The 17,703-nt window shown below is 26.2% G+C and overlaps 1 protein-coding gene across 1 annotated transcript; it reads left to right on the top strand.

Moving 5' to 3' along the window:
* Positions 1–380: 380 nt before the first annotated feature.
* On the top strand, positions 381–15,803 carry LOC119599592. Its single transcript, XM_037949411.1, has 2 exons — positions 381–1,821; positions 13,743–15,803. Exons 1-2 carry the CDS (start codon positions 1,517–1,519, stop codon positions 14,479–14,481), a joined length of 1,044 nt encoding a protein of 347 aa, XP_037805339.1. The 5' UTR covers positions 381–1,516; the 3' UTR covers positions 14,482–15,803.
* Positions 15,804–17,703: the final 1,900 nt, after the last annotated feature.

Raw genomic sequence — 17,703 nt, 5'->3', positions numbered from 1 at the left:
ATGAAGAATATTTTTGTTTTGCTTATAAAAAACTTAAACGTTTTAAGAGATTAAATCTGCTAAAAATTTTAAAGCAAAAAGAGATGATACACAAAAGAGTATTAAAAGAGAATTTTAACACTCTTAAAAAAAACTCAGAGATAAACACACAAAAGCAAACCTTAATAAAAATAAACTTGATTTTGTAACTAAAAGAGAGGTAGCAACAGAGAGTGAGAGATTGAGTGTGTGTGTTTGCTTGTGTGATGATTTTGTTATGATATTGTTTTTGTTTTTATTGTTGTTGGGTTTGTGTAAGCGTGTAGCAAAAAGCAAAACCAAAAAAAAAAGCGAAAAAAGGAAGGCAGGCCTGTATTGTTGACTGCCTGTTGTATATTCAGTCGGTTTGCTACAATCAAACGAACCGAACAATTTCTTTTGAAACGGTGATACTCTAGTTCAGTTCAATGCGAACGTGAGAACGGTGTGGACGTGCCAAAAATACTACGCGGAACCATCGTAATTGAAATAATACTACAGCCACTAATAATTTCAATTAAACTTGTAATAATTAATAAAAAAAATAATTTATTAATTTTTTTCCCCAATACAAAACTCCAAATGAATGCAATTAATTATTAGAAAAAAAAACAATTTTTCCAATTGTTAAAAAAAACATTACAAGAAAATTCAAAAGTCCTGGATTATTTTGAATTTTTCTTTAAAAAACAGTTTAACTGTGTTTAATATTAATTTATAAAAAAAAATCTCTTTAAAACTTTAAGTTTTTTCTAAAAAATCTCAGAGATTTAAAAAATTTCTAAAAAATTGTTTTGTTTTAATTTTTATGTTATTTTTATACAAACTGTGATTTTTGTTTAATTAAAAAAAAAGAAAATCTCATAACTAACTAAATTATTTGTTAAAAAAAAAGAAACAAACTTGTGGTTTACCTTGCATTATAACAACAATCACCTTAAACAAAAAAAAATTTATAAAAAAAATCCAAGAAACATTTAAGCATAAATTTTTGTAGTTTTTGGCCAAAAAAAGAAAAACAAAAGCAAACACACACACACACAATTACAAATCCAGTGTTTTAAAAAAAACTATTATTTAAAACAATTACAAATTTTAATTAAAAATAAACAAAAATTTATCTCAAAGATATTTCCAACTGAAAAAAATATATAATTTTGAAAACAAACGGTATTTCCCCATTAATGATAAGTGACGTTAACAATTAAATTGTAAAGAAAAACGCAAAAGCAAAAACAACAAACGCAAACTCAACATACTTTGCAAACAAGTGAGCAGTGAAAAGAGAAACAGCAAACCAATTTACAAGAGAAGAATATATAAACTGAAAGAGTTTTCAACTAACGGATTTTTTACAAAAACAAATTCATCTCCACTAACTGGGGGAGATAGTTTTGCTTTGTAATTTTCCGTAACTAATACAAAAAAACTCCTGTTTTAACCTACTGAGTCGTCTTCTGTCTTTACCCCCACCTCCAAAAACAACAAGCCAAAAACAATGACCTTGCCTAGTGTTACACCCAACCAACAATGCGACGATGATTCGGACATGTTTGGACCACCCCGTACCTCCCCACCCATTGGCTATCATCATCATCGGTCACGCGTTCCTATGATTTCGCCCAAATTGCGTCAACGTGAGGAACGCAAACGCATCTTACAGCTGTGCGCCCACAAATTGGAACGTATCAAGGATTCGGAAACAAATCTCAGACGCAGTGTTTGCATTAATAACACCTATTGTCGTTTAACCGATGAACTCAGACGTGAAAAACAATCTCGCTATTTGGCCAATTTACCTAGGTAAGTTTTAAAATTCTATTAATTATTTGTATTAAATTTATAATTATAATTTTGAGGTTAGATAATAACAACGTAAACACAAGCCATTGTTTCTTTTGTGTTGTTGTTGTCTTTGTTATCACTTTTTTTTAAAACCAGTGTTGTACATACATATGCACATACATATATTTTATTTGAGTTTTTTTCTACAAGGTTAAATTGAAAAAACAACGACAACAAAGAAATAATTACAATTTTTTACTAAAAATGCATTTAAAACAAATTATGAAATTTATAAAACAAAAAGCAGAAAAATGAAAGTGTTTTTTGTATTTAAAAGAAAAAAAAAGTAGTCAAGTGATAAGAATATTAAAATTAAATGGAATTTTGAAAACCCACAAATGAACTCCAATCCAACAGTGATGCGTAAGTTGCGTCATACTTGTATGTTTAGGCGAGTGAGTCTAGTGTTTAATAATAATGAAAGTTAGCAACTTTGTCGAGAGTTGCCAATTAAACTAGAAAGAAACTAAAGCTACCAGTCAAAGTGAAAATGAAAGAAAATGTTTTAAAATTTAATGAAATTTTAAAAATCATTAATTACGTGCTTTGTTATTATAACTCAGAAAAATATTAGAAATTTTATTTAATTTTCTTTTAAAATTATAAAAACAATTTGCATTTTATTTAAACAAAAACAAAAAAAAAAAACCAACAAATATGGACAAATGAATTTCTATGTATAAATAATCTTACAATCAACGCCTGCATAACACTGCTGTTTTTATTTAAACAAAAGTATAGAAAAAAACACAATTTGATTTTTATTGGTTTTGTGATAAAGCAAACGAGGGTGGTTTTAAAAATTCTAGAAACAAATTTTACATAACATTAAAAAAAATCTAAAAATCTGCTAATTGTATTAAATGATTTCTTCTAGAACTTTAAAGCTTTTAAGTTTCAATTTTAAACTTTTCTAATGACCCTTGTTATTTTTCCTAGAATCAACAATTGTTTGGAAAACAAGTTTAAGTCATCAAAAAATTTAAATAAATTTCAAAGGAATCCTATTTCAAATAAAATTCTTAATTTAAAACAATTTACTATAAAATACAACAACAACAATATAATTCAAAGAATTTTAATAATTTTTACAAACAATTTGCATAAATGCCTATTAACCACAATTCTAACTATTAACTTAAGTTTAAACTATAAATTTAAACTGTTGACTTGAATTTAAACTAAACTTTAGGTTTGACTTAAACTAGTGGCAAAAACTTGCTAAATATTCATAAATTACAATTAGTTTTATTTATTTCTATTTTTTTCTATAATATAACTCTATTTTCTTTTTAATTGTAAAACTATTTAGAATAACTACAGTTTGGGGGCAAAAGAAAATAAGAAGAAAAAAAGTAACGATTATTTAATAATATTGAGTAGTTGGAAAGCAAGCAACGAAAACAAAAAAAAAAAGAAAAACAACAATAAAACGACAAAGATTATAAATTCAGGCCAAGCTCATGCCAAAAACTTATGAATGTGTTTGCCAACAGTTTAAATAAAACCAAATAAATAACCAAACATAACCCAGCCAAACAGACATACAAAAATCTACAGCAAAAGCAGAGCTAACAAACAGACAAAAAGACAGACAGACAACCCAGTCAGCCAACCAACCAGCTAGCAAGCCAAGCAAAAGAACAAGCAACAAAATATACAAGAGGACCCATGAAAGTTTTTGAACATACAACAGAAAAAAAAAAGAAAATGGACAGACGGACTTACAAGCAAGACCACAAAAGTATAGACCCCAAAAACAAAATAATAAACATAGATGTTTGTATATGAGCTCTCTTATTTAAAAGGCTTAAGCACACGCTATATTTACACACACACACAAACCTGCCTGAACAACGGTAATTTTTCAAAATTACAACAACACTAACAATGTTGTGTCCCAAGAGCAAAACGAAATACACAACAACAGCAGCAGCAACCACTAAAAGGAAACATATTGTTGGCATTTAAACGTAAAAAAGAAGGAAAAAACCTTAAAAACAGTTAAATGTTTATTAAATACAATAACAACAAAAATTAAAAAATTAATTTTTGTTAAGGCAATTAAAATCAACATTAAGATGTTAAAGTTTTTTAAAAGAGAGAGAGAGAAAAAAAACTTATTCTCTTTTGATAAACAAAAGTCCTTAAACATGAAACCTAACAGAATAATAAATAGCAAGACAGAAATGTTATAATAAAAACAAAACTTTTTTATGTTTTCCTATCTCTCTCATTTTAAAAGAAAACTCCTCTTAACATTTGTTAAATTAAGAAATTTAAATATATGTATTTTAATTTTTTAGCTTTGAACAACAACAACAACATTAATCTTTACCAAATAGACCTTCTCATCTTTGTAACAAACCTATAAAACGTTATTATTTATACAAACGTTAAAATGATCACGTTCCACTTGCAGCAGCAGCAACAACAACAATAAAAACAAACAGAAACAATAACAACTTGTACTTAATACACCCAGCAAACAGAACCTTTTAAACATTTAACTTTCAGCCTACTCAAAAAAAAAAAATGGGTGGGACTTAGCACAGACAACCCCATTTAATCAAAATAATACAAAAAAGTTTGATGAAAATATTAGCGAAACCCAAAGACTACTTAAAAAGTTAAAAGATTACACATTTTTACCACACATTCCCCATTTTAAGTCTAAAAGTGGCCAAACTTAGCACAGGCACAAACCTTAAATAAGAGTTTATAAGGTCATTTACAGTTAGTAAGTTAATTTATGAAAAGTATATTTACTCCTAAAGGTTTTCTGGGTTATAAAAGTATGAGGATATATCTTAAAAAAAGTGCAAGAAGTAATAGTTGTTATTGGTTGCCAACTTTACTAACTGTCTAGCTATTTTTTGTCTGTTTTTTTTTTGTTTGTTTACTACTATTCAATGTTGCCAATATATGAGAGAAAAAGAAGAAAAACAACAACAACAAAACCCAGCTAATAGACAAGTATATACAGACATACTTACGTACATGACTTGGAAATGAAACTACAAATAAATAAATAAATGGGGAAAATATACAACTACCACAATTTTCAAGACCATCTCCATTTGAAATACGCTTTGTATTGTATGTATAAAACAAATTACACATAATTTAAACAAAAATTATAGAGGGTTTTCTTTAAAAAGACTGATTACATTGCTATTATTCCGTTTTATTTATTTGCCATCCCCCTTATTTCTTTAATAAAGCGAGAATGAAAGTAATAACTTTGTTTAATATAATTTACTTTGAAAACTAAATTTAGCTGCGTGTGGTTTTAAGCAAAAAAAAAAAAAGAAAAGGAATACAAAAGTGTTTGTTAATTTAGAGAGAAAAGAAATTACCACATATTTTGTAAAATATTTTATTAAAATAAAACTTAACACAAGTTATGAAATAAAGCAATAGTTTACAATATAAAAATCTTTACATTATTTGCTTATTAACTTGACATTGCCTACTATACACACACACACACCCCTCCCAATGTTTACATTTTGTCATTTGTGCATTACGAGAAGTTAACAATTACTAATCCCTCTCGCTCTCTCTCTTTCTAATGCAAACATTTTACATATGAGTTGTTTGTTTAGCAAAACAATTAAAAAAAGTATTTTGTTTTGTTTTGCCAGCATTAATTTCACTTATTTTATAACTTTTTCTCTATTTAATATTTCTATAAATCAAAAATTAATTAAAAACTCTAAAAAGTATTTGAACTGTTTTGTCTTAATAATTCCATTTTTTGTAATGAAAAAGAAAAAGAAGACTCTCTACTAAATAAAATGTTAAAAGGAAAAATGTTCACAACCTTTTTCTTTCCTTTGTCGTCTTCGTCAATAAGCATATCACTTAACAGTCAGTGAGTGAGTTAGTCAGTCAGTCAGTTAGCAAAAATATGTTTAAATAAAAAAAGCAAGTTTTCATGTGCAATTGTTGTTTTAATTTTTCTGGTGCTGTTGTTGTTGTTTGTTTGAAAAAGAAATACGTCTACAGTCTATAATATTTTTGTTGTTTTTGTTTGTTTTATTTTTTCAGTAGAAGCTTTTTTAGATTGTAAAATTATACACAAGATTTGGTAGTTAACTAACATTTAGGGTTTTTTCAAAAATAAAACCGGGACAAAAATTTCCTGTAAATAAAACTGTAAAAATTTCCTGTAAATAAAACTGTAAAAATTATGAAATATTTTTATAAAATCCATATTTCTTAAAGAATTTGATACAAATTCCCCCTTTTTCCCCTTATAACCTAAGAAAATCCCCTGAATTGTAAAACCCTTTCACACAATATTTACTAAGAGGCAAGGCGACGTCTAGCTGAATGGTTGGATAGTAGTAAACTTTGCAACAAGAGAAAAGAGTACGAGGAGGTTGCTGGTGATATGGTGCTGTTGTTGTTGATGATGATGATGATTGTGTTGCCTGTTTAGTTGGTTACATTAGTTGTATTACATAGAGTAGATACATTTATGTATTTATACTCATTCACTCGTACGAGGAGTGAGTAGAGTATACCATCCATAGTATGTTTGCTAAACGAGACTGTTGCTGCTGATTTGTTTTTCATTTGGGTTTTTGTATTTTTTTTTTTTTTTGGTTAGAGTTGGTTGTTGTTAGTTTCAATTGCAGTTTCTTTTTTCGGTTTTGTTGCTGTTGTTTTGTAGATTTTTTTGCTGTTTATTTAAGTGTGTTTTTGTGTAGCTTACTTTGGCTCTGAAGTTTTTTTTTATATATTTGTTGGTAAAGATTTTTGTTGTTACTATTTTATCGTCATCTTCAGTTTGTTATTGCTGCTGCTGCTGTTGCTGTGAGGAAAAACATGTTTCCCATTAAATGACTTTGACTTTGGTTAGGAAATAGAATTTTTGTTATAAAACCAAAACTAAATCTTAAATTTTATGCTAAAATTTAATTAGATAATTAAGTAAAAGAAAGATAATTTACTAAAAACTTAATAAGTTTTTTTTAAAGTAGCAAAATTTTAAATTTAGTTTAAGTTAAAGATTTTTAACTTTAGCTGGTGTTGTTAACTTGACACTTGCTTTATGACATTTATTGAGTTGCCAACTTAAGTTGCAATTTTTGCAAAACAAAATTGCAATTTTGTTGTTATTACTATTTGTTTACTGAGAGTGTATGGTTGTTGTTGTTATTGTTGTAGTCTATAGGATTTTGCATTTATTTGAGTTGTTGGTTCGTGTTGTAATCTATAGCACAAGCCAAGCCAACCCAAGCAAACAGCCAGTCAGCCAGCCATCAATCAATTAAGTTGTCAAGTGTGTGTTGTATGTTTGTATTAAGCTGTTTGTGTGTGTATATACATACATATTTATTGACACTCTTTGCTTGTTATTATTATTATTGTTTTTATTATTTTTGCTTAAACGTGTGTAAGTTTTTTGCTGCTCCACTCCCTTTAAATAAAAATTGATAGGTAATTGAACAAATTTAAAGCTTATTAAAAATTAAATGAAATATTGTTAAATTTATTAACATTTTCTTTAAGTTTCTTGTAAATTAAATTGTTTTTAAAACATTTTATTATATTTTATTTAAAGTAAATTTAATTTGTTTCCCATGGTATTTACAAGCAAACAAACAAACATTTAACGTAAAAAAAATCTCAAGTAAATTAATGATATCAGGCCACACACAACCATCATACATACATACACACTTACATATATTGAGAAGGTTGTCAGTAGAGGGAAAAATGTAAATATGTACATACAAACACTTGGTATACTTTTTCTTTTGTGTACTTTCTTTTGTTTTTGAGTTTTCTCATTTTAAATGAGCGTTATATTTGGTGCTCTATTTAGTTGGTAACATTTCAGTTTCAAACAAATAAGAATTTCTTTAATAAATTATTTAGTTAAATTTAAGGTTATATTCATTAATTAATATAGCTTTGAAATGTTTTCGTGAAAATTTTCAACCGGAAATAAAGATTTCAAATAGGTAGGTATATCTCTACAGCTTTTCTCAGTTAAATAAGGAACTTTGTAGTGTACTTAAAGTACTTTAAGGTTTGTTACCATATTTTATTGTATTTTTTCGAAATTTCGTTTTGTTAAACAATTTATGGCAACATCACGCTTTTGTTGTTGTACAAAAAACAGCTTATAACGGTATACAAAAAGTTTTATTTACACAATTAGTTTATTTTCCAAACAAATTTACTACATTCTTATTGTAATACAAATTTTTTCCAACAATTAGTGTAAAAAATGGTAAAAATTTATTATTTTATAAACTTTATTTCATTGGTTTTCTAATAACTATAGCTTTGTGCTCAAACGAATTTTTCTAAATTACAAATAAAATGATAATCATCATCATAATTCCCATATGTTTTAACACACAACGACATCAGCAACAATAATTGTGAGCAAATGTGGATTATTTTAATAAACACACACGCGAAAGCGCCAGTTATTTGCATATTTAAAGCGTTAAAATTACACAAAAAAATACACAACAGCAACAAACAATCAAGCTTTACACATCCTCAAAATTATTTTACACTTTTTTCTCTACTCTTCAATGCAATAAACAAAAACAAAACCAACAACTAACATTAAGTTTGTCTGTATGTCTAACATACTTAAAACAAGTAAAAAAAAAACATTATGTTACCAATCAAGGTTGTAAAGAAAACAAAACCAAAAAAGCAACAAAAACAACTAACCAGTTAGTCAGTCAGTCAGTCAGTCACATTCATACAAACACTTAAGCAAAACCCTGTTAAATAGCAGTTACAGAACCAAAGTGTATAATAGCAGCTACAACAACAGTATGTAAGCGAATCAACAAACGAACGAATAAGAGACCAAGTAAATGTAATGTAATGCTAGTGTATTCCTTGTCGGCATTAAACACACACACACACACTTACATTTATACATTCATTACACATTTATGCTTCTTTGTTGTTGGAATTTTTACTATGAACACTGTGTATACATATTTATATTCTTGGCTTTAAGTTATTTTTTCTTTATTGTTGTTGTTGTAGTTTATTTTTTCTTTAGCATATTTTTGGGGGATATTTTTGCAAAAAGTAAAGCAAAAATAAAGAGATGGGGGGGTAATTTTATAGAAATTATGAGTTTTATTTTTAATATTACTTTCAGCAAAGTGTGTTGTGTACTTTTTCTGTGTGATTTTAAGAAGAGCAATTAATTTGTTTTAAAAAGGTAGATTTTTTTAACGAAAGGAAAAACTGTATGTTTAATAATTTATTTTAAAGTATTATAAAAAGGGTTTAATTAATTATTAATAGTTATATATTAAAAAGAAGAGCTTTTAATTTTAACTTGTTTAAGAAAATAGTTTATTTTAAGAAAAATGTTTAAATTTATATAAACATACATATGTATGTATGTATGTTTGTATTTTAAATGTTATGTCCTTTTATAAAACGTGGGCATTTTTCTTTTCTGTTGAACAACCCACATATTGGCCTTTAAAAATTGCATACTCTTTGGCATTTTACTGAAATGAAAATATGTTTCCAGAACTACTCACACAACAGGATGTCAATAAGCAATTGAATAAATGTTGTGGGGGGAAAAGAAGAATGAATGAACATTTAATGTGTACTCACTAGCCAGTAAATAAATATTAAATCTTAAACATTATTTATATATCCGTTTCCACCTACATTCATTTATACACACACACAAAGAAAGCCAACCTTGCCTTTGCCTGTTACAAAAAAAGCCTTAAAGTAGACTATACATTACTTTAACTAATAAAGTAATTGTAAAAGTCTGATGATATATAATAAATTTTAAAGTAGTTTCTAAATATTCCCCAGAAAACTTAATTTTCTTTAACAGATTTCTTAATAATTTCTCTTTTTTTTCTAAGTCACAAGTTCATTATAAATTAAACAGCAAAAAAGCTTAACAAAAACAATAATAATAATAAACAACATAACACAACATGTAATAACCAGCAATAACAATAATAATGACAGTTTTTTACACATACACTCTTTATGAATAAATTAAATAAACAAAACAACAACAAAAAATCATCATTAAGTCACTCACATTTTTTCCACTCTTATTTTATAAATTTTTCTATTTTGCTCGTGTTATGTTTTGAAATTTAAACTTTCTCTCTCTCTCTCACTTGCTGCCCCCACCTGATTTAAAAATATTTTCTATTTTTTTGCTCTTTCTCTAAAAAAAAAAAACTACTGTTAAGCCTTTAATTATAACAGTCTTAAAAATTCTGTTAATAATTGTTAAAGGAAAACTTTTAAATTGTATAATTTAGTTAAAATTTAAACACTTTAATTTTAATTTAATTTTTTGTTTGTTTTCTATTTATTCATTTTGGAAATCAATTCCATTTGTCTTTTATTATTATTTTGCTCTTTTTTGCTATCTATTAAAACAGTATTTAACCTGCTTAAACAAACAAACAAATAAATATCATTTATACTCTATCAACAGAGAAACAATACAAAAAACAAAAAAGGGAATGTTAAAAAAAATGTTTGAATTTTATAGCAATTTTTGTGTAAAGCTTTTTTTTATTATTATTTATTTGTTTTCCCCCTTGATAGAGCACATTCAAATAATATAAACACACTGAACTGAACCTTATAGTTTATAGAATTAAACGGGCTTTTTTTTGATTTGTTTACACCCCTCTCTGCCTCCTCCTCCTTACATACATATTTCTTTATTACATACAACAAAAAAGCCACTGTAAAGCACTCTACACTTGTATGATTTGTTTTTTCTTTTGGGTTTTTTTTTTAAAGCACCGCCAGCCCAAGCATTGCCATAAATTTTCAAATACAAGGAAGCCTGACAACAATATTTTTTCTCTGTATGTTAACACGAGTGTACTTGCTTTGTTGCAGCACACTGCCTGCTCACACTATTTGTTTTTTCTCATTTGCTTTGTAAGAGAGAAAGGGGGGAAGTAAAGGAAGGCACACAAGCTAAATAACTCTCATACAAATGTTTACCCCCTTCTGACTTAAAATTTTAACATCAATGTGACTGCAAAAAAAAGTGTAAAAAAACATCAACGAGGTAGGCACAAAAAGGTTTAAAATTTTCTAATAAATATTTCTAAAAACCAAACATACTTTTACTATACACCTCGTACCCATTTATAAAGCAAAACAACTAAAAGCAAAAGCAAAAAAATATATAAAAACGGAATTCATAGTATTACTAGTAGTAGAGTAGAGTAGACCGACACATAGTGGATGCAAAATCATTTAAAGCTTTTTAGATTTAGTTTGCGGTTGACTAGATTTGTGTGTTTTGGGTGTCATAACAGAGAAAAGAGAAAAAAAAAAAGTTGTAATAAAAATTGCTGTAGTATTAAAATGTTTATGGGAGGGAGGGGGATTTGGTCTTTTCAGTGTTTATTAGTAATAGATTTGTCAAGAGTTTCTCTATATAGATTTTTTTTCTATAGTTTTGCTGTTGCCACTGCTGCTCTTAATGTGACTGTTGCTATTTGTCAAAAAAATAGCAAAATAGAAACTGAAATGAAAAGTAAATAAATAAATACATACATAAACTATTTGTTTACATACATAATCTATACAACAACTCCAAACACACAAATACAACATTGGCCTTCTTTTTACGTATTTTGGTTTGAAAACAAAAGCAAAATAGAGAAAAAAAATATTGTTCTAAATTTTTCAATGAAAAAATGTGTTTAGTTTTTTTTTTCCTATTAAATGTAATGAGTTCATTTGTTGTAGATATTATAATAATATTTAAATTTGTTTATGGGTTTTTTCCTTAAACCAGGAAATTTTTGTTTTGTAATTCCCCTCTAATAATCACTTTGTATGGCAACATTGTTTTGCTTTTAGTTAATTGATTTGTTTTGATTTTTACTTATAAACATTACAGCAAGTTGCCAGAGTAGGGAGAAACATTGTTTACTTTTAGTTTTGATTGTTTACTTCAAAAAATGTCACCTGAAATTTCTATAGAGCGAGTCTTGATTTGTTTACCTTTGTTTATTGTTAATTTCTGCTTAATATTTTGTTTTGATTTTATTAATAAGTCAAAAATTTTCTGCTAAAACATCAAATTCAAGTCATTGTTATGTTTGTTATTTCGAATTTGCCATCAACTTTCAAAGGAACGTCTTTAAACTAGAAAGGGAGAGAGAGAGAAAGAAATGAAACTAAGGTTTACAAACATTTCAATGTTTAGGTTTATAAATATCACAGCAAATGTCTAAAAAGCGAGAGGAAGGGAAAAAGGAATTCAATACATTTCTTTTAATTATCATATAAGGAAAAAGAGAGTGAGGTTTAAACTGTGACTGTGAGTTTTAGATTTTTAGCTAAAAATATGCCAACAAGTAATATAATCTAGATAAAAATTAATTAAATTTTTAAACTGACACTTCCAAAAGTTCATTAACACATTATTTTTGATAAAAAAACCAAAATAATATAGAAGTTTTTTCATTGTGTTGATGGGTTAACGATTAGTAACAACAACAAAAAACTAAGCAAGTCAAGGTTCTATTTAGCACGCGTTTACCTTATTAAGTATACAACGAGTATAACTCTCTGACTACCATAGAAAACCCAATAAAAAAATATCAACCACAAAAGAAACAAAAACACATACACACACGAATAACAACAACAAAAGTAAATAAATAACAAAAAAATAAAAATCATTTCATTTCGTGCTTATCTTTTTTACACTTGTTTAAATGTCTGTCTGTCCGTCCGTCCGTCTGTCTTACGTTCACAAACAACGTCAATAGTAAATGATTTTGTTTTATTTTTTTAGCGGTTTTAAACAGCTAAAAAACAAATAAAAATATTAAAAAATTTGTTTTTTTAGAAATATTAATTTTAACTACAAATTTTTTAACAATTATTAATGTTTTAAAGTCAATAAACGACATTGGTTTGTTTGCGCTAGTAGGTTCATATTTATTATTAAGTGGAAAAACATTTACATACATACTTATTCCGTATGGCCGTTAAAATTTTAATTTAAATAAAATTGTTATTTCAACATTTCTCTTGAAATAAAATCCACACGTGAGTTAATTTTAATAGACAAATTCAATGCCATTTTTTAAAATAAACAAAAATATTTTTTACAAAAATAAAACTAAAATTGTTGAAAAGTTTTTCAACCTTTTAAGAAAACAACAGTTTTGTTGTCCTGTTAGAAAATGTTTGTTTTTATTATAAAAAAATGTATTTAGTTCAAGGTTTTTTTGTTCGAAATTGTATGTAGTTCAAGGTTAAATGAATTCAAAAACATTTAAAGTTTTGAATTTCTTTTTTTGGGAGGGTATTGTCCGTAATTAAAGTATGAATGTCATACATTTGCTAGTTTACTTCCTTAAACTAGTTAACTTGTTTAATTATTTATTTGAAAATTTACATTATTAATAAATAAATTCAAACATAAAAGCTTTCATTAAAAAGAAAAAAAAAAAAAGCTTAAACTCTAAAACCAACTCATACGTGCTTCTTTTTTCAAATACGTATTATTTTTATTTAATTTCTGCTCTAAGTGTTTTTCTTTATAGTTTTAAATTTTTGTTTGAAAAAAAGCTTTTTTTACTTAAAAATATGTTTATATTTCTTGTTTTTAATATTTGTCGGTCACTCAAGTGAAAATTGATTTAAAGCTTTAGCAAAACTAACAGAAAAAAATAAAACATTTAAACAAATATATCTACATAAATAAATACATAAAAACAATTCATTACCACACTAGAAAAAACAACTACAAATAATTACGTATTAAACTTTCGCTTTTACAAAAACAATAACAATAAAAAATTTGTAACTAATTTCTTTTTTATTTTCTCTATTTCTCTTTTTAGAACTGACTCCAAACCTGAATCGGCCAGAGATAACATTTTCAATCCCTACAATAGCTGCGGCATTGACAACTCCAATCATCAACCTTCCCACAAACAATTAGCACAAAATAATGACAACAATTCCATGGAAAAAACTGAAAACTCTAACTGTATTAACAATTCCACACATGACTCCTGCTCCCAGTTGGGAGAGAAACAAATCAGCAGCAATCAAAGTGAGGCAAATTGTCAGACAAACTCTCCTGCTCGCAAACGTCCTCTTATGTCCAGTAACATTGATAACGACTTGGAAATTTTAGATCGTGAATTAAGTGCTATCAACTCACCCATGCCACTCATAGACCCCGAAATAACCCAAGGAGCCGAACAACTGGAAAAAGCTATTTCATCACGCAAACGTCAACGCAGCGAGGATGAAAGTGATCGTTTGGTGAGAGAGGCTTTATCACAGTTTTACATACCACCCCAGCGTTTGATATCGGCCATCGATGACTGCCCTCTAGATATAGTAAATGTGGGCAGTTTATCGCCGAAAAGACAAAAAATGGGCAGTGATTTGGAATTGGATTTTGATTTGAATCAAAATCAAAAGGAATTTGAGGTCATAATGGATGCTTTACGTTTGGGTTCACCCAGTCCCACGCCTAGTGTGGGCAGTGATTCTTGTGGCCAGGCCGCCATGTTAAGTGAATCGTCCAATGTTTTCCATAATTTAGTGGTAACATCTTTGGAAACATGAAAGTTCCAGTAATTCTACAAATTAACTAAAAAGAACCCCTAGAGATTAAAGCAAACAACAGGCAAATTTAATTTGCTACTCGTTTTAAATAGTTAATTTAATTTACAAAACAAACAAACACACAGACAGACAAACAAAAATAATTTAAAAAAAAAATTAAGTTTTTAAGTTTTTTTAGAATTTAAGTTAAATTTTTGTTAGATAAATTTCTATATTTTTCCTAAAACACAAAAACAAAAAAACATTCTGTTTAATTTTCTTTAAATTTTTTTACTATTTATATATAAACAAAAACTAAATAATTATTATAAATTGTAGTAAAAAAAAGCTTAAAATTATATACTTAAACGCTTCTATATATAAACATTTATGCTTACAACTTTACATGTATATGACAAACATGAATGAAATGAATGAATACTTTATTATACATAAATATTTAAGTATAAAATATTGTATATAAGTTATAAAAGATTTAGTTAAACAATATTTAATGCTTCATATAAACATATATATTCAAATTTGCTACAAAAAATCATCAAAACAAAAAAAAAAAAAAAAAAAAACAATTTTCTGTAAATCTAAAAATTATTTACTAATAATCAAAGAATTTATAGTCAAAACAACAAAACTAAATTGAAAATTAAACATTTTCTAAAGAAAAACATATTAAAACAACAAGAAACAATACTCTTAAGAAACTGGCTTAATGAAATTAAAAATCTACTTCCTGTCAAAGCTTGTTAATTAAAATTCAAAATTTTTAAGAAAATTATCCACCAGTTTCCTAGTCACCCCCCAAGCAAACAACAAAAAAATAACCGTTTTAAGAAAAAAAGGTTTCACTTTTTTAAACATTTTTAAACAAATCAAATACATTTCACTTTGAAAGACATAGAAAGAAACCAAGAGAGAGTATAGTGATCGAGCTTAATGAAAAAGGATATTTAACAAACTTCCTTAAAGAAAGTGTAAACATAGAGGAAATTAATGTAAACAAAGACTAGACTTGTTTATCATTCATTGTAAACAAATGAACTGTGTAAACACGGCTCTGTCACTATTTCTCGCTAAACGGTAATTTAGCCCAGTGTTGTATTAATTTGTGTTTTGAAGTCTACTCCTTTTTTTAGGGTGAAACAAACCTCTTAACAAAAATTAAAAAAAAAACAGTATTTTCTTTAACAAAAAAAAAACAACATAAAATTTTAAGTTCATTTTGAAAAAAGTGCAATTAGTATTTGGAGTAATTCAAAAACCAACAAACAAAACAACAACAAGTAACAATTAAAAGCCTCAATATAAATAATAAATTTTTGTTGCAAAATAGAAAATAAAAAAAAACAAATTATGGTCAAAACAAACACACACAAAAACATAAAAAAAACAATTTTTTGAACAAGTAGTAATTTATTAAGAATTTAGAATTTGTTTAATTTCAAAATATGGCTGTGATAGTAATTTTAAGTTAAATAATTTTTAAGTCTTTAAAAAAATATAAAAAAACAACTCATAAAAAAAACCCTCAAAAAATATTATAAAAACTAACTTTGGACACAAACTAAAATTGAAAAAAATAACAAAAACTATTGATTAAAAACAACAATAAATAATAAACAAGTAGTATAAAATTTACATCAAATTAATTTTTAAGAATTCATAAAATTTATAATGCTTTAAAAAAATAAAATTAAAAAAACAAACAAAACAAATTTGTAAAATTTTTTATAATTTTCAGTTTTAAATATATTGTTATTATTTTTTTTTTCTTTTTTTGTTTAAAAACGCTACAAATTTAGTTGAATTTATGTTGCTGCCTTTAAAAAAACAATTTAAAATTTGTTTAATTTTTTTTTCTTTAATTTAAATTTGAAATCTTTAAGTTTTTGTTTTTCATTTAAAGTCCATTTTTTATAAAAAAAAACAATAAAATACAAAAAAAAAATTATTATAATTATTAAAATTAGTAGCAAGTTTATATAAACATAAAAAATACAAAAAATACACACTAATACTAACTTACAAACAAATGTACATACTTACAAAAATATGTATAAATATATTATAATAATTACTTATACATATAAATAATTGTAGTACTATTTTTGTTTTATTATTATTAATTTTTATAACAATTTAATTTTTTTTTCATAATTATAATTATTATTATGTTTTCTTTTTTTAATACTTGTATATACATTTACATATGTATGTATATATAAAATACGCATTAAATAAATTATAGTTTTTAGTGTAAAACAAAACAAACTGCATAATGTTTAATTAATTTTTATCATAATTATTATACAAAATATAAAAAACAAAAAAAAACAACAAAAATAAAATAATATTTACAATACAAGAAAAATTCTGCATAAAAATTAAAAAAACAACAAAAAAATAAATAAAAGTATTAAAAATTATTGCAAAAAAAAAACGTTCGTCTTTTCTTTATTTGATTAGATTTTGTTCTGGTTTTATATAATGTGAAAATCATTTCTAAAACTCAGGAACTACGGTTCCAAATTGCGACGAAAATAGGTTTCAGGAGTATATTATACATACATATCGTCACCTGAAACGTAAACGGACCTAACTAACCAAAAATTCAAAATCTATTTTATTGTTTTTGTATCAATACAAATGTCCACCAAAAAATTTGGACTCCTTCGACCAAAATAAGCGATTTTATTAACAAACAAGTAAGAGTTCTTTATTCGGCTGTGCCGAATCTTATATACCCTTCACCATGGTGTGTTAAAAAACAGTCAGTATGAATTTTATTACAAAAAATACAAATTGCAAAACGGTAAGGTACCAAAAAGTCCCCTTTTATGGGTTCTCACTTAATCCAGACTCTACATACTTAATTTCATGTTTATAGGTTCAATATTATAGAAATTTCAAAAAGTACCTTTTGTAGAACGAAAAAGTTTCAAAAAGTCCCCTTTTATGTGTTCTCGCCTAATCCGGCCTCTACATACTTAATTTCATGTTATTAGGTTCAATATTATAGAAAATTCAAAAAGTACCTTTTTTAAAACGAAACAGTACCAAAAAGTCCACTTTAATGTGTTCTCGCTTAATCCAGGCTACATACTTAATTTCATATTTCTAGCATTATTCTTTGTTTCTAGCCAATAACAACGTAACGTAACGTAATGTTCATTCTTTGCTTTGTGTTTATAAACAAGAAATCACAATAACAAAAAAATTTACAGT

The sequence above is a fragment of the Lucilia sericata genome, unplaced genomic scaffold (genome assembly GCF_015586225.1).
Source record: "Lucilia sericata isolate MDLA Ls3-8-SP2 unplaced genomic scaffold, ASM1558622v1 Contig000003F_arrow, whole genome shotgun sequence".
NCBI classification, from domain to species: domain Eukaryota; kingdom Metazoa; phylum Arthropoda; class Insecta; order Diptera; family Calliphoridae; genus Lucilia; species Lucilia sericata.
This window is presented reverse-complemented; position numbering and strand designations above follow the sequence as displayed.